This window comes from Anopheles funestus, chromosome X (assembly GCF_943734845.2).
Source record: "Anopheles funestus chromosome X, idAnoFuneDA-416_04, whole genome shotgun sequence".
In the NCBI taxonomy this organism is placed as follows: domain Eukaryota; kingdom Metazoa; phylum Arthropoda; class Insecta; order Diptera; family Culicidae; genus Anopheles; species Anopheles funestus.
Genome location: NC_064597.1, coordinates 15,851,273 through 15,875,883, shown reverse-complemented (window position 1 = coordinate 15,875,883; position 24,611 = coordinate 15,851,273). Strand labels below are relative to the sequence as shown.

Here is a 24,611-nt window from a genome sequence, read left to right as displayed (position 1 = left end):
CCCTCGATTCATCCCTTTCACATCCTTTTCTATTGGTTTTTTTTTCGTTGTGTGTTTTGATCCTGGTCATCCGTTACTGATATAGTGGGTGGGACAGGACAGTACAGGAATGAAATCTATTGTGTACGAGGCTGACTCAATGGCGGAAGGAAGAATCACTCACACACGCGCACACACGCATTCACACATTGCATAGAAAAGCCTTCACAGGAAAACGTTGCGCATTGATGCGCAATTTATTTGCTCGAACGAGTAAATAAATGAGTATGCGTATTGTTTTTTTTTGTTTGTGTTTTTTCTCTTTTAGATGTGTGTGTGTTTGTATGTGTGTATGAGTTGTGGGTGGTTGTGTTTACTACAAATAACAATAGCTAAACGTAACGAAGAGCGTGCTGGCTGTGGCTGTTTGTGATGGAATGATCGGCTACTGCCATTTTTCGTTTGTGGACCCTAGGGATATGATTTGTTTTGGAGTTTGTCAAACGGGTACGGTGAAAAGCAGCAGTAGCAGATCCACAATTCACCATCAAGTCCTATCAGAACGATCTTTCTTTCTACTTCTCTGTCTCTCACTCTCGCTCATCCTTTCTTTATGTATCTCTCTCTTTCTCTCGGTTTCTCTCTGTCTCTCTGTTTCATGCACTTAAAAATTCTTTTCTCCAAAATTGCTCCAAATGCTGGCTGGTCCTGGGTTGGCCCAAATTGGGGGCGGGGGAAACTGCTCCATCGCATTACACCCCTACTTCACCCTTCATGCTCTTCTTCTTCCTTTTTCCTTCTGCCTCACCGCTTCCCTTGCATCCAGGATACATAGTAGGGGGAAGATAAAGGAACCTCACTGCTTCAGTGCGAACCGGGACCGACCCAAGCGTCCGATCAGGGACTTGGCTCCATTGCTATTGCTGCCGCTACCGCTATCACTACCCTCGTGGCCATCGTTGTTAGATGTGTCCGCTGAGTGGTCTTCCTTTCGTGCCGCACCACTACCGAACCGCCGTTTGCTCGGAACTGCGGAAGAAACGGAACAGACAGATAGAGAGATGGAAGAGAAATAGAGCGAAACAGACAGAGAGAGAGAGATAAAGAGAGAGAGAGAGAGAGAGATTGAGAGAGAAGGAGGATAAACGAGAGAAATTCAGAGAGATAGAGAGAGAGAATGTGTAAAAGTGGAAGATACAACGATGCGTTCAGACGTCTAGCGAATGCAGATCGCATTATCCAGGTGTCAAGTATTTAATAACCGATTATAAACTGCCCATGACTTACAGTGAGATTCTGTTTTTGTGCGTAGTAATAGTAGTACTAGCTTCGATGTATGGATAAGGATAAAAGAATTGGTAAAAGAGAGAGAGAGAGAGAGAAAGAGAGAGAGAGAGAGAGAGAAAGAGAGAGAGAGAGAACGAAAAGTGGAGTACGGCCTAAGTGTAGGGGGTGTAATAGTGTCGCTCATACTCATCCTAAGTCGATTCTAGGCTGTTCAAACGCAGGCGCGTAAACGGGTATACACGGACAGCATTAGTGTTTGTGTGTTGAAAAGAATAGGTCGGCTCTGGGCAGGGATAGACGGGAAGGGTAAGGGAGGGGGTTGAAATCGATCGAACTTTTCGCTAATGCAGTCTACTAAATACGTATTGATCTGTATTCATCTCGATAAAGATACACTAAAATACTACTACTTTAATTCATTGCAACAGGCGTGCAAAAATGGCCGCAGATAGGGGAATAAATGTATATGGTACTGTTTACGAGGTCTGTGTTCATAGTGCGTGCGTGAAGATATGTGTATGTGTGCATGTGTGTGTTTGTGTGCGTGTGTGTAAGCATTCCAACCATAAAAGAAGAAGTCCAGTTATATCTTTTTCCAGTTACAGTAATAACATTTTATTAAGGGACTATGCGTACATTGAACAGAACAATTAATATTAAACAAAAAAAGGACGCGAATGTATGAGTGTTTGCATATGAGTGTGCGTGTGAATGTCTATACGAAAGCATATGCGAAGGTGTGTGTGTGTGTGAGCGTGTGGCTTGTTCCTAATCAAATGATTAACCACAGGACTGGTGATGTATGATGAGGATAGGGAGATGGATCCCGGCATACTATGCAAAAGGATGTTTTGTATCATTAAGAGGAAAAGATAAATTAAGAAAATAAGAAACAAAACACTGGGGCGGCCCGGTGGTGCATGTGAAAAACGGCGCCCGTCCACACGGCAGGGACCGGGTTCAAATCCCATCCGGACCGTCTCCCCGTAGCATGGACTGACTATCCTGCTACGTGGTAAAATAAGTCTTGATACGGCCAGACCGTTCTAACCGAGCAAAAAAAAAAAAAAAAAAAAAGAAACAAAACACTACCTACATACATACACACATCAACATGCGCGCATGGTAATGGAAGCTTAAGAATGCGATATACGAATCGTTTGGAAATCGGGCTCGAAAATACAAATCTCCGACAAAAAAAGAAACGCAGATAACACACAAGGATCAATGCATGTGTATGTGTGTGTACATGCATCCTCAAAGGTTCCTCCGCACTCCGCACAACAGAACAAAATGGAGGCATACAATCTCAAAACAGTGCCAATTTTAAGAAATATATTTTAAGAAAATAACGCAACAGGGCCGGGAACCGATCGCGTTATAATGGGGAAGGGTGAATTTGGTAGCGCTTGCTTATGTGAGTTCAGTTGACGGGAGGACAAAAGAGTTGGGAGATGGGTGGGACAGGGTGGGAAGAAAGGGTGTTGGTGTGATTATTGGTTTTGGTTACGTTTCGAAAAGGAAAATACTACATTATCTGCAATTTTACCGATTGCGGGAGCTTTCGCGCTTTTGGCAGGGACGGCGGGTGCTGGTACGTCCTCATCATCGTACACCTTCTCCTTCGGTGCAGCTGCAAAATGGAGAAGAAACAAAACCATCGTAAAAGGTGTATGCGTAGATAATGCTTTGACCGTTGTTCCTTTCTTTTAATTTTACGAAAAATTTATTTTTAGTTGATAAGTAAATTAAAACTACGTTTTCGATACGAACAAAGCGAGTTCCTCGGAGGATAAAAATGTCATGGAAGATTGTGAACCCAATACTGGGGTTTAAAACAAAACCTAACACTGCAAGACGAGTTCCGAAATAAGTCGAGTGATAAGTATCTGATCAGTATTATTTTCAATGCGTAAACGTTTACTAAGGCAGGTTACTCAGCGCTCAGCAGCCAGTTGGATAGCTCATTTCGAAGAGAAATGACATTTTAGCCAAATAAAAAAATCTCCATACAACGAATTAAATCAAACATTATTTTTTGGTGAGAAGACTCCATAATACAAAGCAAAAATAAAACCCACATTGAAGTAAAACAGGTCAAAATAAAGAAAGAATAGGAAGAAGAAAAGAATGTAAATCACAAAGAAACATTCTGTCTACTTTCTTTTCCCAGTCAGCTACAACAGTGACAGAACAAGACGAATTTAGCAAAACCATTTGTGGCAAAACAGATAAAAATAGGAGTCGGTTTAAAATACCCTAATAAAATTAAATTATAACTTAAAGCAAAAATACAACAACAAAACGGGTCGGGGTATCGCTCTGGCCAGCGAACCCACTGGCGGTCAAATGATACAGTGCGTGTTTTATCTGTTTTTTTTTTAAATGTGTCTGTGCTTTTTTTAATTTTACTGGTTTGTCCAACATCTTTATCGTTCGTGGTCGTAAGATCGACCCAGAAATAAAACGGTAATCGAACAAAAAAAAAACAATCCTATGCAGAAATGCATTGTACAGAAAAGGGGAGCAAGAGAAGGAAACAGAGCGAGTGAGAGTGAGAGAAAGACAGAAACAGTTGACACGCAAGGGCTCTGGTGCAGCTTGTGAAATAAGTCCGCTGCTTAACACAGTTCGCAGACTCATGTTCGAAAATGGAATGGAAAATGGACGGGTTGTGGCTGCTGGTCACGGTGGGAAGTATCGGCAGAGGTAAAGGTAAAGCGGTGCTGCTAACTCTACACACCGCTACGAGCTGAATGCGGTACGAGAGAACCGGTTTGGTGTAGCACCCGACAAACCGAGCGACTCTACCCCGGCCCTTCCTTTTCTGCTACTTTGCTGCAGTGTCCTTCTCAGTCGAAACGCTTCGGTGCTGGTCCGACACAGCGTGACAGTTATCATCAATGAATCGAATCGAGTTCGAACACCACGGCTAGATGACAAGACCATGCAGCACTGAAGAAGAGAGGGGAAAACGGTAGCGTTGTGGCATCGTGCGCAATGGAAGAGGTGAAGGACGAAGGACCAGAACCGAACCCGGACCCGGACCGGTTGGGTGTTGTGCAAGAGTGGCCACTAGAGCAACCGACCCAGCCCAAAGACTTTTGATTAAAGTCTCGCTTGTATTCATTCGAACATCGTTATTTTGTTGTACCACTCTCTCCTTCTCTGATTCTTTATCTCTGCCACACGCTGTACTTTTCAACAGTAGCTGTCAGTGTAGGAACTCGTTCCACTCCACCCCAATAGACAGAGGGATTGAAACATTGGATTTTGCCGTTACCTCAGCCTCCAGGTGCTCAACTTTGCAACATGTACAACACCTTCGCCATCACATATCTCTCTGAGACTTCCCCAAACGGTCATGATTTCGCTTTCACGCGTCACACCGCACCTGGGCTCTACTACTTTTACTACCACTACTATTACTAATACTACTACTAAGCTTACTTACCGGCAGCAGGTTTGCTGTTCTTCGATTCTTGGCGCCGTTTCTTAAGCGCTGTCAGCAGATCATCGTTGCTGCGGAACGGGCGAATGCTCGGTCGGATCTTTTTCGGTGCCTCCGTCGTAGTGGTGGTGGTGGTGGCCTGTTTTCCACCGACGGGGCCCTCCTCCGCACCGTCCTCACCATCCTCACCCTTGCCCTCATCATAGCTGTCGGCGTACTCGTCCTACAATTTTGTTGTTGTTGATATAATGTCACCCAGATCACACAGGAATAACGTTAAACGAATCTTACGGTAGCTGTCAGGCTAGCAACTCCGTAACCTACCTCAACATAGTCGGCGGACGATGGTGTGGTCGTGGTGGTGGTGGTCGGTGTAGTACGGCCAAGCGGTCGTCCAACGTTACCACGCCGGAGCAGCAAACTGTTACGGTTCGCCTTCGCAGTATCATCGGCCTGTGGTGTTGCCCGGATGTCAGCGACTAGCAGCACCACCATCATCAGTACCGCCACGGTTAGCCTGTGGGCCACCGGGAATCCCCCAAGAAATGGAAGAGAAAGAGAACGGGTATAGATAGACGGTTCTTTACAGGGGGATACGAAAAGGGGAACGGTTGTGAACTTGAGTCCTGTCACAGTTGAAGGAGTCGGCCTTGGATTACTAGTGCGAAGAGTTCCGCGTATGTGCGGCATACCCCGAGCCCGCCTTGACAGTCATTCTGACGAACCAAATTCCGACAGCCGGTCGTCCTTGGAGAAGGCAGCTATTATGGCAGCTTGTCGGGAATGCTTCCTCACAGTGAACGGTGGACGGGCGAGAGGTAACATTCTTATATCCTCAGCTTCACGCCGCTTTGCTCCAGAACTTCGGAGAAAGCAACAATGTAGCAGACCATTACCGTTAGCGAAGTAGAAGGGGAACACACGTGGCTGTTCCACGAAACCAGCTCCTGTACGTGAGAGTTGAAACGGTTATGGTGCCTTGGTGTCCACTACTTCTCCGCCCCAGTGCATTCACCAGATGTCACAGCAAGGGTTCGGTAAAGAAGAAAAAGCCTGCTTTCTTTCGAAGTCTTTTACTGTTTGTTTTTTAGCTGTGTGTTGAGGTTATGTTTAGTAGGTTAGGACGTGAACGTACTGCATGAGAACTCGCGGCCGATTGCGACACACTCCGGTAGCATGTGGCGTGTGGACAGCCATTATACACGACACTTTGGCGTGCTTTAACCTAAATCTACTTACATATGATTAGACCCCTCACGGGCATTCGGCCCCTTCTGAACCGGTAGCACCGACCATGGTCTGTAACGATGGTAGTTTCTGTCTGCCCAACCAGCAGACTGTCCCATGCCGTCCACATCAAGATCCTGAGACACCCGTATGACACAAAATCGAACGGTTCGATTGTGCATCGAATGCCAACACACCCGCTTGCCCACTGCCGCCGATCGAGATCAACAAACTCTCGACAGCATCGTCACCTCGAACTCGAAGCGGCAAAGGAAATCACTTTCTTTCCGCATTCGTTCACGGAATTGTGTTGTAGGACGGGGAAGAATTACCGTGTAGCGATAAGTGCCCAAAGTGCCTTATCCGTTCGGACGGGCGCTACTGAATGGGTGGTTTTTCATTTGAAGAAAAACACACACACAAACACACTACCTCCTCATACAACCTCTCTCCTTTGACTCTCCTTCCTTTACCGACAGCATCATACGGACGCTATTATCAAAACCATTATCAAGCGCCATGTTGGGCTTTGGTGCATTTCCTTGCGATTTGCGTACGCCGATTGAAAACTGCATTGATGATGATGATGATGATGATGATGATGATGCTGATGGTAGCCATTAAAACCTCCCTCTCTCTCTCTGTCTCTCTCTTTCTTTATCTTCTGTTTTCTTACCTACCTCATCCACCAAACTTCTGGCATCGACGATCGCAAAACGGAGCGCAACAGTGGTTTTGTAGCATTTCTTCTCCAAACCGTTGGTGTCCCCCAGAGAGTCACCCCTTTATGCGCCCCTATATTGGCGTAATTTCGAAACGGGTATTGCGCGCACGTACCTTTTTCCCTTCTTCACCACAGTGGGCACGTCACCCGGCTTTGACAGCGAACCGTACCAAAAACCCACCAGTTCAGGCTCGCTCATTGAGAGAGACCTGCCTAAGCATTACTGGTGACTGTTTCTAGACATTACTTTTTTACATTTTCGGGATTTGTAGGCTGCGCGCGCGCGGGCGTTACGGCGCGAATGTAAATGCCGTGTGCAACCCATTAGTGTGTGTGTGGTTGTACATAACGTTGCCGGTTCCTTTTTGGCCGCGCCTCAACTGAGACACCATGCGCTTTCAATGTGGACGCTCCCAGCTTTCTGTGGCCTTTGGATGCGAGCGGAGGCCAAAGGAGGTGGCAAGGTGGAAGAGCTGGGTGAGCGGGAAGAGGAAGGCTGAAGGAGGAGAATTGTGCAATGTGCTGTGAAATGTTGACTCACGCCGAAATATGTACCACGCCACAGAGTACTGAGAGGATTCGTGTGATACCCCGCAGGTAGGATGAAAAGGGTGAAGAAAGAGTACTACAGGTGGGAGGAAGGGTAGGAGGAGGTAAGGGGAATAGTTGGTGGTTTTGTGTTATAACTTATACGCCTTCTTCTGTGAGGCTTATTACACCCCGAACACTAGTCACAAGATGGCTTCGTCTAAACTTTTGAACCTAATTTCTTCACTAAGCCTAAACTGTGGAACTCCCTTACTGATGTTAGAACAGTATGCTCCCCGTAATGTAACCACATGCACATCTGCTCCGATACTACGCAAAGTCTCACACAGAGCATCCAATCCTTAAGCCTTCACGTACTGGACTCAGATCCACGAGGGTTATTACGGTCCACAAGAAAGCTTACGTTTTGAAATGCTGCATCTTTGTATATCTTGCAGAACCTGTGGTGCTTTCGCTGGTGGACGCTTGTGAATACTTCGTTGGTTCGCTGCGCCGTTTCCACCTTTGGATGTTCTGGTCACCGACGATTACGGTCTAGCACACTTTTTCCCAGCAAAATGGCGCTCTATTGTGAGAGGAAGAATAGAAATCGAACGTACGGGGATCAGTTACTTTGAGGTGTTAGTTGTTGTTGTTCTTGGGGAAATATTGGCAGCCGATCGGGTTTGGAACTTCCGACCGCCAGACACTAAATCCAGTGCTGACAAACAAACTTAAACACACGAAGAGAAGGACCAACTCGCTGATAGGAAGACATGGTCACCATTTCCACAATCTTTTTGGATCGTAGGGGTTTGAGTTGTGACATCGCTCCCTGTAGCGCACTCTTGAAACAGTGTTTACGACGGTACACTTGGTTGATTGGTTGGTGGTCGAAATTTGACTGGAACCTCGCGATTGTCGCGATTGAAAGTAAACAACAACAAGTTTTTTAAAAACTCCCTTACCCTAAACAGTTAGCCGTTGCAAATTCGGTTGACACAACACCCAGACACCCGCACTAACAGACACCTCCAATAACCGAACCGTGCCTGTTGCTAAAACTCGAAAAACAAAACAGTACGTAAAATGTTAACAAACAGTAGTGTCCCCCGGAACTGGCACTTGTAAAAATACGGCACAAATAGCGGCAAAAGCGAAGTTGGTGCGTGATCGCGCGTTCGCACTCGGCTGAGCTTCGGCAACGAATGATCGGTGCGTCGATGCCGTGCCTAGCACTCACGATCGATGCCACACTGGCTTTAACCCCCTTCCTCCCAGTCCCCTTTGACCGTCTCTACATTTCCTTCCACTTCTTCTTGCCCCTCGCTGTCAATCCCACCCCTCTCTTCCCCCCTCCTCTACCTCCTCTTCATCTTTCTTTCTCTCACATACACAGCAACCATTACCACCTCCTTCCCCGTTTGGTTGGCTGTTTGGCGGGTTGCAAAGGCTCCAACAAACGCTTTGGATACTCTCACGAGCGCCTTCTTTTCCAAATGTCACACAAGGAGTTTTGTTTGTTTTGTTTGAGAAGGGGAGCATTCTTTTTTTTTAATCTGCTGACCCCAAGAGGAAGGGAGTCCTCATTTCTTTCCGCATACAGCTGAATATAACTGCCAGGGGGTTGGAGAATGAAGATGCAGGTGGTGCTGTAAAATAATAGAGACAACACAAATCCTAACCGACTACGCACCAACCAAGGCGTGCGTGAGAATTCCTGAACCGGACGGCTTGTCAAACTGACAGGTACCTTTCTTTTTGATGCGACGATCGTGACGACAGGACACAGACCGGCTGAATATTCGTGTCAACTTTTGCGTTCGTGCTTCAGATTGCGTCACCGATATTTCATTTTACACGCCACAAAAGCTGGCACTACGAAAAAGAAGCTTCCCTTGAACAACTTCCTCCAGGCTGTCCCTTTTCCTTGCCCTGTTGATCTATCCTGCAGAGTCTCTGGTCAAGACCTTCGCAGGTGTAGCCTTCGGGGGATGAAGATAGCGAGAAAAAACAGGATCACAGAACTCTCCTTGAGATGCGGCGTATGACGTTGTTGAACCAGATTGAGGACTTCAGTCTGGTGTGGACCGTTTGCGCATTTCCTGGTTCAACATCTGACGCCCGTGTGCGCGAGAGAGCAAGACAGAAGGGTGATACAATCTCTTTATCAAATTTGGACACGCTTCAAAAAACCTGTACACAGGGGCGAACTTGACTCCAGCTCTAATTAAAGTGACAGGAAGGTGAATACGCAGATACAGAAAAGGGAATGTTGTACAACTGAAACAAGTGTAACAATAAGCAGAACAAAGTTTTGTTTCAGCTCCGTCTTCGGCAATGAAACATTCCAACTCCTTGCTACCCATACGGTTGGCTACTTGCTATGTACGATTTTTGAACCCGATTGTCAAATTGATTTATTTCCTTCTCTTCTATGGCTATCTTTCTCCCACTTGGTATTTTCCTTCTTTACCATCTCTGTTTTTCATTTTCGATTTCAGAGTCGATTGTGTGTTTTTTTGTTTTGTTTATTTCCCTCATTTACCATCAGCTCTTTTTTCGTTTGTATTCGCTGCCTTTATTTTGATTTAGATTGTAACACTCTGGTAACGCGGGTACCGCGCACCAACAATACCTTCCGGAATGAATGACCGAAAACTTTTACTTCCGTGGCTCCACATCATTACAATGGCACGTGTATGTTTGTATGTGTGATTGTGGGCAAGGCGACAAAGGGAAGAGAGGATGGGTTGAATTATATGAATATGTGCGTGGTTGAACAATGGTTGGTAGTGCTGTACATTCATAATAGCTAGTGGTCAATATCATTCCATTCTTCAATCTCGACGCCATTAAACGGTCAATCAAACAAACCAACACATACGGTAAAAGAAAACAAAGATGAAGAAGACGTTAAACGAAACCACCACCAGAAACCACAGGGGAGAAAAATCGTTGTGTCAGTAATAAAAGAAAGACAGCAATAGGCAAACAGATGGAAGGAAATAGTTTTCTCTGTGCTTCTGCTTCCATCCGGCCAGTAAATTATGGTAGCGTAAACGATCTTGTGAGCACGTACAGTGAGCGCTATTAAAATGCTGGCGACATCTACAGTCGGACAACAAATAAACCCTAAAACCCCGTTTTCCGCTAGTTCTAAATTCCTACGATAGCGTTTGCATCAAAAATATGTGTGATGACACATCCACCATCGCTGGTGGAACGAATTTACAGGGTTGTTCAGAACTTTTACTAACATACAAGTGTCCCAGATGACCCCTGATTCTTAGAGCACTTTCAGTCTTTAACGATTCCATACTATCTGTCTAATTTCTAAACTCCAATTCCGCTCCCGTCTTCGTAATTCTTCTTCCCTTAATGTTAAGTCAATTTCGCTATAATCCCCACGTGACAAACAACAACTTTTTTAATAAAAATCATTTCAATCATTATCAACCTACGTCCAAAAGTCCAACTGCACAAAATAAATAAAATACGTATAATACACCATTCTATCGAACAAATCGGACAAACTGCAGACTCTTTTCCTCTTCACTACCATCTTATTTGCTCCACAACCAGAACAACGCAGACTAACCCTGCTCGATCGTACGCACGTACGCGAATTTAAACTATTTCAGTCACCGAAATGTGCGCATCTTAACCTCTTAGGTAAACAAAGCAGCCAACAGAATGTTTTCCAGCATCCAAAGCTCTCTCCCCTACTGGAAACATTCTGGATGTGAAACATGTTAGAAGTGAGGTAAAGTAACAAAATCACTAACCGCGTAGTTCAGTTTTGGTAGCGTTCTAGAAAGGGTCACACATGCCGCCCAAGTACGTTAAGTGAAATGTTTTACACAAAAGTATGAAACATCCTGCGGGTTTGAGTGTTAGAAATATATAATGTGTGTTTAATGGTTAATAAAACATCATTCAACGGCAGCTATTCAACCATCAGCAATCAGCAATGGATGGAGAGAGCAGTCAACAAGAACGTTCAGTGGAGTGCTAGTATGTAAAGTTTTAAACTATCTGCATAGTTATATTATACTAATCTTCTAAACGTTATACGATTATTAACCTTCTCCATCTGAGCCACCTAAAAGTAGGCCAAATGTATTACTTTATTACGCCGTAAGACCTACTAGGTTATGTGTACTATGCAAGTGGTTGCTAGAATTATATTTAAATTACTATCTAATAACAATGTCATAAAAGAGTGTAATGAAACATAACAAAAAATTTAAAATAGGTTGGAAACGTAAGGCTGCGATTTCAAAAATATAACATCCATGATATTAGTAAGTGCTTCGTCGTTGCCGCTAGCTAAGTCAAGGATTGTATGTACTTTTTGTACTTGTGATACAACTTAGCGTCTGCCTATTTATAACTCGTTTGTAATAGTAAATTGAACTCATGATGTGAATAATGAACAATTTTTAGCCACCTTGATAAGCACTCTTAAGCGCTAAATTTAAAAAAAAACGTATAAATGTATGCAATTTTTATAACGGAACTGTATTATTATTATCTTTCTAGAATTTTAATTTTCACAAATCATCTCTCTAATCTATCCTTAACTTTTTCTTCGCGTTACTAAGATGGGATGTATAATATAATAATATACGTCTCATGTGTATCTTTAAACAATCGGGCTACGATAATAAGAAGCACACCTACACCCAACACACACACTGTACCGTAATCTGGTTACCGCTTCGGACAGATTGTAAAATTGGTTGTCAGGTCGTGAAAACTCGCGGCGAATAATAAAATCCTCCCGTCCGCATGAGATGTTGCCTGGGATGGTTCCACCGCCAATGCCACAGCGACAAAGCACTAACCGAACCGAAGTATGGGCGATTATGGTGTGGGTTGGGGAAGGGGCGAGGGCGGAGAGAGAGATCGGGGGAAAGAGGTGGTTCGCGGGGGAGACATTGCGATCGCGATGAAATAATTGAGCATCATGTAATATGCGATCGGGGTGCAAAAATTACATCGAAACCCATCAGAAGGGAAGGCCTCGCCGAAGTGAAAGGATTTGAATGGCTTTTTGGTGTGCGCGCACACGTTTCATTTATGCAAAACGTGCACATTTAATCGATAGATATAGGTGGCAAGGGGTGTTGGTGAAGAGAGGTGAGGGATGGGGAAGAGGTGCGGAAGAGGTAGGGTTTGTGAAGAGGCTTAATAGAAAAGAAAAACACACAAAAGACAAACCACAAAAGAATGGCAAAACAAGAGTGAAATACAAAAAAAAACTGGCATCGATTGGTTTTCGTTTATCGAACTGTGGCTTTGGTAGGTTTTTTTTGAAACGTTGCCTTCCTTCATTCCAACTCCAGCCCTGGCCTGTATGTGTTGGATGGAGGATTGAAGGGGCCGGGCTGGAAGGGGGAAAAGGAGTGGGGGGAGTTATTTTTATTGTCCGACAGGGTTAGCTGGTGATGGGTGACGGGCAGAGGTGCGAATGATTATTGTTCCTCGGCCCAGAGCTCCCCGAAAGCGAAACGGCACGCGAGATGTGCCATGCTGAAGGTCAGGACGAAGCTAATCGGGGGACGAGAAAGCGAAAGCTCCATAAAGACTAACCACTCGCCATGGATGGCCTTAAACGAAACGCGGAAGATGGGAAAACATGCCCGGGGAGAAGGTAGCAACGAATGAACGGATCGCTGAGGGGCAATAGGCGATGGAGGAAGAGAAGGGAAAGAGTGGTTGTGACGCCGGCGCCAACCTCTTTGTCGAAATCTTTCGATCTGCGATCGGATTCGGCCCTGAAACGGAGGCGTCGAAGGTTTAATCGAACGCGAATCACCGGAACGGTGATGGAACCCGAAACTAGCGTCTCGCTGCAGTTTCCTTTTTTTCTGCTGCCCCTTTATGCTCTATTTTCCTTTTCACCTTGTGCTTCGATGCGTCGCTGCTATTGCACGGTTCTTGATATGGTACCAAGCGTCGAATACCGTTTTTACGCTTTGTTTTATTTGAAATGCGACATGATCGTAGCAAGAGAAATAATGTAATTAAGAAATTTTTAATCTTTGAAAATATTCAATGTGGTATTTTAAAGTGTACTAATGGTTTTACAAAGTTTAAACGAACTTTCAAGTCGATGATGAAAGTTGAGTAATCAGCGCCTAAAAGTCTGCAATGTAAATAATTAGTTTGCGCAGTTTGCTGATTTCAAGGTAACTCAATGTAACGCACCCGTTCGCATGATGAAAATATGTCTTTTGCATACCGTTAGGTGTTACATATGATGACACTCATCATAGTACATCTAATTTCCTCTGGAAGATACAGGGTTTTCTATTCAGTTTAGACTAGCCGCACACTTTTTCCTGCTCTGCGCATTTAATTTTTGACGCGGGTAGGCAAACAAACATGCTGCTTGCTAAAAATCAAGTGCGCCGGTTAGGAAAAAGTATGCGGCTAGTCTAAACTGAATAGAAAAACCCTGTAATGATGAATATCATTTGCTGTGTACAAAATCACAAAAAAAAACAAAATAAAACAATATATTTGAGCAACGTTTCCGTCGTATGTTGTGCTCAGTTGTACATAATGTTTGCTTTGCGTTATTTGTCAATAAGAAAAACGAACAAACACAATCTTCTTTTTTGTCGCCCCATCGTTAGGGTGTGAGAAAAGAAATTTTAAATTTCAAATCAATACAAGCCTTCTCTTTGGCATCCATTACACGATTAATACCTAGTAACAACGAGTTAAATACCTAATGGATGGAAAGAGTGCCTAAAGAACTCTCAAGAATAATTAAACAAGCAATCAATTGCGCGACGAAACTAATTGTTAGGAAGTAATTGACTATTCAACTTTATCTACAATGGAGAGAAATTGAAGTGACCTCAGCCTCAGTTAAAGTGGTGAAGTTCGAATATGTGGACGTAAACAGTTGTACACCAATCGTTCACTCACGTGAAATCCAAAAGGTGTTAGATTAGTAAATTGAAGGATGAAGAGTAAAAACTATCATTCCTCCTTATCACTCTCGTTCTAGCTTTCTTCACCTCCTCTTCGTCCCGCTGAACAACCGAATTCCCATTTACGAAGGGCAAACGGTAAAGTGAGCTATTTTTAGTACATTCACTCACATTCATCACCGAGTCATAGCGAGCCGTTAACCGTAGAGAGAGGAACGTTATGCGGAACGGCAGAAGGAGTGTGGTCTGCAGGATCGTGACTTATTTAAATTCGGTCTGGTACCATCCTTTCCAACCCAACCTGCACAACTCCCGTGTACGAGGTCTGAACGTAACGGAGAGGGGTTAATGAAGATGCGACACGCGCACGGTGCATACGAAATGCAACTTTCATAACGGCAGTCACCTCACACCACACCTGTCAAAGACCCGTGCGGAATGCTTACCTTCCAACGTTCCAAAAAGCACATCAGGAAGGTGTAGAGGGGGCGGAGTGAGTCATTCAGCGGGGTATTGAATGGAAATGGCAAATCGTCGGTCGGTGTTAACTGTCACACCAAACCGGTTCCATTGTTTTTCAGGACTTTTCTGCTCTTTTACCTACACCAGAAACATCCTCACACTGCACCCACCATATAGTTTCCACTTCCTCGTACATGATGCTTTTTTGAAATTAATTTAGAAAAAGCGAGACTGCATATAGCGCCATCTAGTGACGAAATTAAGCTGAGCTTGACTTTGTAGCTTCGGCACTCATACGTAGATGTCGCTAGCGTATATACGAGAGAATTTGTTGGTTTGAATTTGAAAATTTGAATTCTTAACGACTTTTTAGATTAATTTTTCAAGTCATGCTTACATCTAACTTGTGGATTATTGACATTTTTACACGCAAAATTAATGTTCCGTTGAATATTAGAAAAGCAGTCGATATTATTAAAGTGTCATAATGAATAATGATGCAAATTTTAACTTTATTAGACCAAAAATGTTTTATCGTAAACATTTTTATTAACCATCATAATGTTAAATATGATTTTCAATCTGTATGATTTTGTAACTTTGTTGTAATTGTCGCACAAGAACAACAGAAACACACACAGTCCAGTGCGTCTGACGTGTAACGCCTTCCTACAAATGGGAGGCGTGGCTTACCGTACACCTTTTCGAAGGGCGTGGCTACGTCAAATAACCTCACACACCTGGGCAAATCACTATAGCGCTATGTGTTTTTACCATACCAATTTGAAGGGAAAAAGCGACAACAAAGCTATTCGAACGGTGGTGATAGCAGAAGAAAAACTGAAGCCAGCGGTGTAACGAAACCGGGAAGGTTTGAAAAGTGAGAAACAAAAAGTACGTGTCAAACGAAATCAAAAACCAAGCCATATTAGGTGAAATTGAATCCAGCAAAAATCAATACACAGCACACTTCCTGCTCTTGCCTGCCGGTGGGTATGGGACGTACAGTTTGTTTTGGCCACTGCCTGAGTGAAACACTGCCACCAAAACTAAAAACGGCACCGTTGGCTGTTGTGTAATGTCGAGCGAAAGAGACAACAAGCAGGAAAAGGAGAGCACTATTGCTTAGAAATACCATTAGGCGTACCGGTGCTATATGAATGTGTGTTTTTTTTCTCTTCTCTAGTGCGTGAGTTGTGTGTTAGCAGCCTTATTGTCGTTTTTATTCTAAATTGTGCGAAGGAAACGGTACGGAACTGACTGAATAAATATTCATCCTGGCGTATTGAAAAATGGGTGGTTGGAGGGGGGGGGCTTATTCAACACAAAGCACTGTTTTTTTTTTCATTTCACACACACTCTCAATGTGTGTAATCGGATTGTAATCTTTTCGCTAAACATCAGTCTCCTTAAAGATGTTTTCATTATACGTTTTATTCTGCTTTATTTCCTTCCAACCATTCGTAAGTTTTTTGTGTTTTTCTTTTGTGACAATTTTCTCTTTGTACCACGCTTGAGGTTTTCTTTCCATACCCTTGTGCATGGTTTGTTGAGTTTTGGAGGTTAAATTTGCACACACCAAACCTTCAATTTTAATGCGTGCGTAACAAAATTTGTTTGGTGCCAAAAAAACATATCTGTAAGTTTTAGATTTTAGATGATTTTTTAGAGGACTTTTGCAGACGAACGTTTAAAATGTACAAAATTCAATTTAAATAAATAAACTGAGGAACCTAAAGGTACAAATAATCAATAAGAAATAGTCGTTGAAAATCAATATTGCTGTATCTCAAGGAACACAATTTTGTAATGGTTTTGGGAAAATAAAACAAAATGAACTTGGCAAAAATAACATCTGTAGGTTTTATTTGTTATTTCTTATTTTGTTCAAGTGAATTTGTTACACTTATGCAAGCATTCAGATTAAAATATCTTCTCGCACCTTGGAATTCGTAAAGTTAGCAAATTGTCTAATAATACCATAATTATAAAATTGATTGTGACACAAACCACAAATTTACAACTGCAGTAAATAAAACGAAAAACATTTGTCAAGTTTAATGAAAATTATTTATTCTTGTTGAGAATCAAATTTATTTTCTATTTACTATTTTGCTCGTGTTTTCTAATAAAGGTTGATGCAATTCGAAACCGAAGACTATAAGCGACGAACCTCGTGTAAAACCCTTTCCCAAGCAGATGGTTTTTTTCCTTTAACATTAATGTATGTTAAAATCTTCAGTTTTTCTGGTTTTCTTGATGGAAATAGGTTATGCATCGATTCTCTCCATTTTGAAAATTCCTTCTCGGTGTGTTCTTTTATTATAGATGGTAATGGAGTTATTTCTCTTGCCCACATAATCTCTTCGATAGGAGTAGAGCTTTTGTAGCCAAATCGTTGCCGAAGTGATTGTTTGTGCTGAATTGTGTTTGATTATGTTTGCGTTAGGATTTACATCTTCATTGATTGTATTCGCTATTATTTTTATTTTTTAGTAACGAACAAGAATAGCAGTGAAAGTAAATCAACTTGACAATTGATAAATTGCGAGAAAATATCGCTTTAATACTAGCGGCTTCTTTCGCGCCGTTCCGATTGTAATCGCTCATTTATCTATTAAATTCATTATGATTCATTTCCCCTATTCCTATAAGTTTCCATTCCATTACCTACTCTAGATATCTAGCCCAATTCCGTTTTAATTCCTCTTCGAAATATTTTATAAGTTATGTAATTAATTCTTTATAGAAATAAATAAAAAACATAAAATTTAAATATGAGTTCTCTAATATCGATGATTTGAAGCTGTTTTTACCATCATTAATGAGATTCGTAAACTAATTCTATTTACCAATGTGTGAATTATACTTCTTTTTTCTTTCTGTAATTCAATTTACAAATAAAAAAAGGTTTCGCTTTGTTTTTAATCCAACTCATAGCGTTTGCTTTACAAAAAAAAAATAGCTAAATATGCAACGTGTTCATCACTCGTTTTTTTTTTTATATTGTGAAAACTTACGAACGCACAAAACAAAAACACATTCCACCTCCATTTAATTCGTAAGCAGTGTGGATTAATATTTACTATCAGCAAACGTGTGCGACAGTTGACACTGTACTTGTGTAAACAATACATTTGTTCAACCACCAAACGTACGCATATTAACGCATTGACGCATACAATGGAGGCCATTAGCACTACTCTAAGCTGAGTACACCGTGTCAACAACAGCAATTGACAGCTGTCAGGACGTGTTAATCACAAACCAACAATCAATGGTTTCCCGTGAGGTCTCAATTAAATGAGGTACTTAAATGTGTGTGTGTGTTTTTTTTTTTTGTTGTTGTCTATTTTTATTCTATTATTCTTTCTTCACACTAAACTCTCGATTGCAATCGCGCACTGTTGTTGGTATGTTGCGAAAATAAAGAAATAAAGCAAAACGACCTCAAGGTTCTTGTGATTGCCGTATTCCACTGCGATCGAGTGAGTTTAATTTATTGCACACATAACACCATCGTACCAATTGGTAAGCATTTGAAGACACACACAAAAAGCCGTCTAGAATAACGCCAGGTACACCGGTGGGGAAAATACCTTGGGACATTTCAGACCTTGCGAGCGGCTCAATTGGCTCGGGTTACTTCGGCCCGGTAGGATGGGCTGGAAGGCTGAAAGGATGAAACGTCTTTGACGCTTGAAGGTTCACTCTAATTCGATTAGATTCGCCGATAATCGACGAGATTGGCCGTCCCTTCGTTTCTCGTTTATTTCTACCCCATCGATCGAATGTGTGCCGCACTGCTTGCAATCCTGCAGCACATTTTGCACCGAACGTTGCTGTGGTTTCTCCTCATCTTGTTCGTTGATATTCTTTAAATAGGGCACAAAATATTATTTAAAAAAAACACATACACACACACGGTGTTTGAGTAATTGAAGAGAAGACGAAAAAAAAATATGGGAACGAAACAGCATTCTCATGTCGGCGTTTCGTGTTGCACCGTGATACAGATCGCCACCTTTTCCGGGCAAGGTATCGCGCATTATAGTGTCCAGCGGGAAAATTAACCAAAAAAGTAGCCATCCCTGTCGAAAGGTGCATAAAATAGAGAAAAATACAAATGTGCATGAAAAAACGCCACAAACAAAACAACGACAGCAAAGGAAACAATCTATCCAGCCACGGCAAAGACAACCCCGGGTGTCATCTGGAGCAATTGATTGCCGGTGCCGTACCGTTTGATACCGTCCAGAGGTTTCCGAATCTCCGTTTTTTTTCTCCTTTTTGTTCTCGCCTTTTTATTGTGCTTGTATTTATCGTTTAATCGTTTGGTGTCCTATTTTGGGCTTTATTGTTCAACATTTATTCACCTTCACAGTTGGCTGTTTGTTCGAGTGTGTGGTTTTAAGTGAGAAAAATCTTTTCATATTTTTAAACGTGCTTAAGTGGTCTGAAGTTGATTGGAAACACTTCAATGAAAGCTTATTTTTGTTTATTTATTTACTTGCTTTGTTCGAAAGGTTTTGGTATGAAATGTATGTTCAAACAATGTTAATAAACACATAAAAATAAACCTGTTGTTACATAAATCATATAACAGAAGGTGTTTATTTTTGCTCATTTTATCACTTAAATTAATTTGTTAAACTTGCCGGAAACTTTTGTGTGAATCTTTACGTGATTAAGAAATATTGAAAATTCTCAGAGCGCCTATTAGTATGCAATGTGTTGTACAAAACATTTACTTTTATACTGACTAGTAACTTCAGTCAAACAACACTTTTTACAGTTAGAGCAGCACTGTTTCGCTTTCTTTTCATTCTTTAGCATCTAGACTGCGTGAAAATATATCCCGTAACTGAATATATTGTTTAATTGTGTTATAAATGAATTTCACTCTTTCACTCTTTCTATTTCTAATTCTCTATTTCATTTTTTCCAAAGAAAGCGTTAAGACATTTTTTTTAAATAATACTTTAATACTTTCTATTCATTTTTTGCACGAAGTTATTGAGAAAATTTTCTTTTGTTTTTTTTTTAATGAATCAATCTTTTGCATACTCATAATCTCTTATCAGGCAAACATTGTCATTCCGCATGCCTACTTTCAGGGGCAAAGGATTACGTCAAATAATATATTTGTTTGTCTTCACATCGTTTCCAAATCAAACTTTTTTTACAGTCTCTGTAGTGTTTTGTGAAATGTTTTCAAAACAATAACCGCTTGACTGTAATAAAATTTCATCACCCCTAAATCACACGGTCCCATAATCGACTGCTTTTTGATGCACGCTCGTCCGGCTGCTAAGTGGCCGAAACAATTGTTCGGTTGTTTCACATGATTGTTTCACAATCGGCACACCACACAATCAGGCGTCAACATACACAACACAATAAGCGTAAAAACAGTCCTAGTGAGGAACTAGGACAGGGTGTGCAGACTGTGTGACGGCACAGCACAATAACAACAATGCGAACAATTAGAAGATGAACTGATCAGGCGAAACAATTTTCTAACCTCCTTTTGGGCGTGCGGCACGTACAGCAAAACCCAACACTAGCAAAAAACCAAATTTGCCAGAAGAAAGAATTGTGCAACAACAAAAAAACATGGACCACCCCCCCTCTCCCCCTTTGCAAACGGGGAGAAGAGGATGGAACGACGGGAATGGGAAGAAATTGTTTGCCACTGTTAATGCTTGTTCTTGTTGTTTTTTTTCTTCCTTGTTTGTTAATGGCATCCTGAATGGTGCGTTTCGGTTTCCGAAACGATGCCGTTCGATGTTGCAATCTGGCTGTCATCACACCCGCTACGTGACGTTCCCGTGCCCGTGACCTGCCTGACGGTGGTAGGAAAGGAGCGCTGGCTGGTGATTGCATTGTCCTATTGTTACGCGCGTGTCCATTTTTAGCGTTAGAAGCCGGAGGCTTGATTGTTTGGCCAACCGATGGCTGATGATGATTGAGTCCTCTGCTCGGTTGCTCAAGAGGACGTTACTTCCGGTCATGATCACGCACACAGATGGAGATTGAACCCGCAGCACAATAGCGGGTGACGGGTCGGAGTTTTCACGTTCCGTTTCCTTGTTCCGCTCGTTACGCCCCAGGGGAAAGTGAAAAACGACCAAAAAGGCTATTCCCTGCAATTTGTCCTCATTACACAGCCAACAATGAAGAGGCAATGATATAAAAAGAAGGAACCAAGGGGTAATCCTTTAATGGTTAGTTCCCTTGCACATCTTTAGCGTGTTGCTGGGTTCCTTCCCACGGCCCGTACCGAACCGTGTCCAACACACAAGGATAATCGGGTATTGTCGACCGGGCTACCCTAACAAGAAGATCATTCTCCAGAGTGTGCAGAATTACACCACGTACGAGCGGTGACCGTTTTGGACATCAGGTATCATGGTTCTACTCATTGATGATTCTTACCAGGAAACAGTCAATGCAGGAGACTCTTCATCTCACTGCGGTAGGGAATGGGGCTTTTTTTGTTATTGCTACTTGACTTGAAATGTCCACGGAGTAAGACATTTAAGGCTACTCTCGCTCTGGACATCTACGTCCAGATGGTAGAACTCGAAGGCAGGTCACTACTTACACGCTTGTTTCTGTATGTGTGTATGTGTGGGTGGAGTTGGTACATTGAATGGGAAACGTAATCTTCCCGATCGGACCCATCGATAGTGCGTTCACACTGGAGGCACAAAGTTCCACCACAGCAGATACATTGGGTCAGGGGTCTTAACCCTATCCTGCGCGTATCCTCTATCACCCGGTTCATCTTCAAGATTATCGTACAGGAAACCGGTTCTCACACCTTTTTTTTTCTTTCCTTCTCCCACACCTCCCCCTACCCCAGATTTCCTTTCTTATGTGTCAAGATCAATAGTATGGGCTGAAAAAAGACAACAAAAAACACCCCGAATCGAGTACGCGAGTATCGATCGGAACTCGCATCTCGATATCCGATGCGTTTGCATTTTTGGGTAAATATTTTCCAAACACTCCACACGGTACTTTCAAGCAAATGTGCTCCGGTCAGCCCTTGCCGCATCCAGCAAGACGCTCATGGAGGAAAAAAAACCTTCAGGGAATTGTGCCTTTCCGTCTTTTGTACTATCTATATCCACCCGTACCGTTTCTCACCCAATACGACAGCAGTACCGTACACTCGACGGCCGGATAATCACACTCGGGGTACGTCTTCGTTTCGCCGGGTGGTCGATTGAAAGTAAACAAATCCTCGAAAACCTTGTGCCCACTTGAAATCGAGACTCCCGGTGTCCGGGTGCTTCAATGTATGGGTGTATTTTTCCCTTTACAAAAATCAACACTTCACCAAGCAGCAGCAACAAAGCAGCTCCCCTATTCTATTCGTTTTTTTTAAACGACTCTCGTGATGGGAGCTGGCAGCTTCGGTCAAACGTGGTCGAAATCTCGTGATCAATTTTACTAGGCACGCATATACACGTCAATCGTGGTTCCAATGCCCGTACGCAAACAGTACAGATCGATACAGCGAACGGTGGAACAGGCAAACAATCTTTACGGATGCGCTGTCCGCCCGGTGCCTGTTTGGTGACTTGTCTTGTGGCTTTAGCACTTGTAAAACGGTGATACACACAACCATTTTGGCTGCTGAAGTGAAGTGGATATACTGACGGGCGCTGCGTAAACACCTCCGGACATGATCGTACGAGGAAGTCCCACAGCCAGCACGGGAGATGCCTTAACGTCTTCAGCTGGGATATGAAATGTACACCGGTTTAGTGCCGCAAGACCTAGCAGTGTTGTCACACTTGCATATGCTATCTGTTGGCATCTTCGCTTTTGATGTGATATTCGCAAATGGCAGAGTTCCGAGAGTATCCAGAATACCTCCAATTGCTTATTGTGTGACATTATTCAAACTTTGTTGAAGTACCTTCACTTATTGAAAGCTTAATACGCTTGTTAACCGGCTAGCTGCCTTTTCTAACCTCAATCTGTCATTTATACTGCGAAGCGTCTCTAAACATCAAACAAAGATGGCTGCCGGTGACTGATCTATCCATACTATAGTCTTCCTATAGCCATTCCCAACAAATCTACATTATTGAACCCGTTTTCTAGTGTCTATTTAATAATTTGCCACGTGCGAATGATCCATTACCACCTCGCACCACTGTCCGAAACAGCTTCCGTAACCTGCCAAGGTGAAGCTGTTTGGTAGCTGATGTAGTTTCCCAGGGCAGGAAACAATAACAGTTTCATACGTTCCAGACTCCTTCAACCCGATACCGAACAAAAGCATTTTTTGTTAGTCTTTCATTCTCTGCCCCCTCTCTCTCTCTATCTCCTTTTCCGCACCAGTTACTTATTTCCTTTCCTGTCATTCTTCATGGAGACTTCATTAGAAAAACATTCAGCGTCATCGTCATTATTGCGACTCCATTGCTCCAATGCGGGTGTTCTCTTGTCTTGCGGACAGCTTCGGCAACTTTTGTTCTCTCTCTCTCTCTCTCTCTCTCTCTCTCTCGCTTTCTCTCTTTTGCTTTTTTCTTTCTCGTTTTATGTTTCTCACAAGAATCATTTAATAGGAAGTAAATGTGATCGTAACTGTGCGATAGAGGGTGCCAATTAATGGTTAGAACAATGGAATAGGAATGGAAACAGTTGGCAGTGGAACTTTTTCCGTGTATCGCTTGCCAACGTTACTTCCCATCGCCTTGTTTACCCATCGCAAGCTTGTGAAACCACCACCTTTTCCCTACCCATCCCCAAGCTACCTTCATCGGTATACAAAACATAACCTAGCAAAGTGTAACTTTTGCTGTTATCTACGCTTCGATGTGGTGCGATCCCTTCTCCAACGCCAAAAAGGATCTCCCGCAGTATGGCAAGCTGAACGATTTACACAACATTCCCACTTCCTTTTTTCTTTCGAATCAAAATACCCTGAACCCAAGCATGGGATGCAATTTGTTGCGTCATACCGCTACCGGATAATACGGGAAGCAGCAGTGCGTACCAGAAAACCCGCCGAACAATGATGGCGGACGTACGCAATCGAGATGCTCACGCGCGTAAAATTGACAAGCAGCTTCCGCGCACTGCTCACGGACCCGTACCCGGTTTGAGAAATGCCGGATGTCCGGGGGCCTCTTCGCGAGCGGTTGTCCTTTACGGGTAGGGTGGATACACCAAACCAATCGATTCGTTACACCGCATACGTGCTCCGAGGCCGGACGGTGTAACGATGTCTGCATCGGTTTAACCAGCTTACCAAACTCGCTGATCGGAATCGTTTGCTGCACGGGGTGACAAAGAGCGATAAAGCAGGAAAATTATGCGCTGTTGATTTGCGTAGATAACAGGAACCAAACCTATTCATGTAAATCAACGTAGCAAGCAACGAAAACTGAGTGTAATTGCTGTTTTAGACACATTTGTCCTGAAAGTATACAATTTGCATCATAAAAGTTCCGTCGTATTAAAGATGCCTTTTTTCGGTTGAAATTTATTTCAAATCAAAACTTGGAAGTAAATGTTTATTGAAATTCTGTAGATGGTTTTATTGGGGCTGCCCTGTGGTGCATTCGATAAACGGCGCCGGTCCACACGGCAGGACCGAATTCAAATCCCATCCGGACCGTTCCCCCGTAGCAAGGACTGACTTTTCGGCTACGCGGTAAAAATAAGTCTAGTATGCCAGAAATGGCCGGCGTGACCTGCAAGGTCGTTAAAAGCCAAGAAGAAAAAGATGGTTTTAATAATTGTTTATGGGAGTATAAATTTAATGGAACATTCAAATATGAAGGCAATATAATTTAACTAATGGTTTACTTTTAAATACTATCTTACTATCTTACTACTATCATACTTTCAATATTATACAATATTGACAATATTGACAAACCATACCGCCTAACAGCATGCAATCTTGCAAACTTTATGATCCTTTTGAGAAGGACGAAGTTGAATAATCGGTACACTTTATAAAATGCATTGTATA

At 42.7% G+C, this 24,611-nt stretch overlaps 1 protein-coding gene across 1 annotated transcript; it reads right to left on the bottom strand.

Moving 5' to 3' along the window:
- Positions 1–203: 203 nt before the first annotated feature.
- Positions 204–8,524, bottom strand: LOC125765006 (uncharacterized). The gene is made up of 6 exons (XM_049429835.1): positions 8,165–8,524; positions 7,621–7,782; positions 5,042–5,234; positions 4,721–4,940; positions 2,816–2,899; positions 204–1,008 (listed from the first exon to the last, which is right to left on the bottom strand). The coding sequence occupies exons 2-6, from the start codon at positions 7,635–7,637 to the stop codon at positions 836–838; spliced, it is 687 nt and encodes a 228-aa protein (XP_049285792.1). The 5' UTR covers positions 7,638–7,782; positions 8,165–8,524; the 3' UTR covers positions 204–835.
- Between the last annotated feature and the right edge of the window lie 16,087 nt (positions 8,525–24,611).

Bases quoted from the DNA above. Each gene is read 5' to 3' on its own strand.
- LOC125765006 (XM_049429835.1), bottom strand. The intron at 4,941-5,041 runs GTAGGTTACGGA...ACAAAATTGTAG, and splicing joins CGTCCGCCGACTATGTTGAG to GACGAGTACGCCGACAGCTA. The intron at 1,009-2,815 runs GTAAAATTGCAG...TTTCTTCCGCAG, and splicing joins CGCGAAAGCTCCCGCAATCG to TTCCGAGCAAACGGCGGTTC.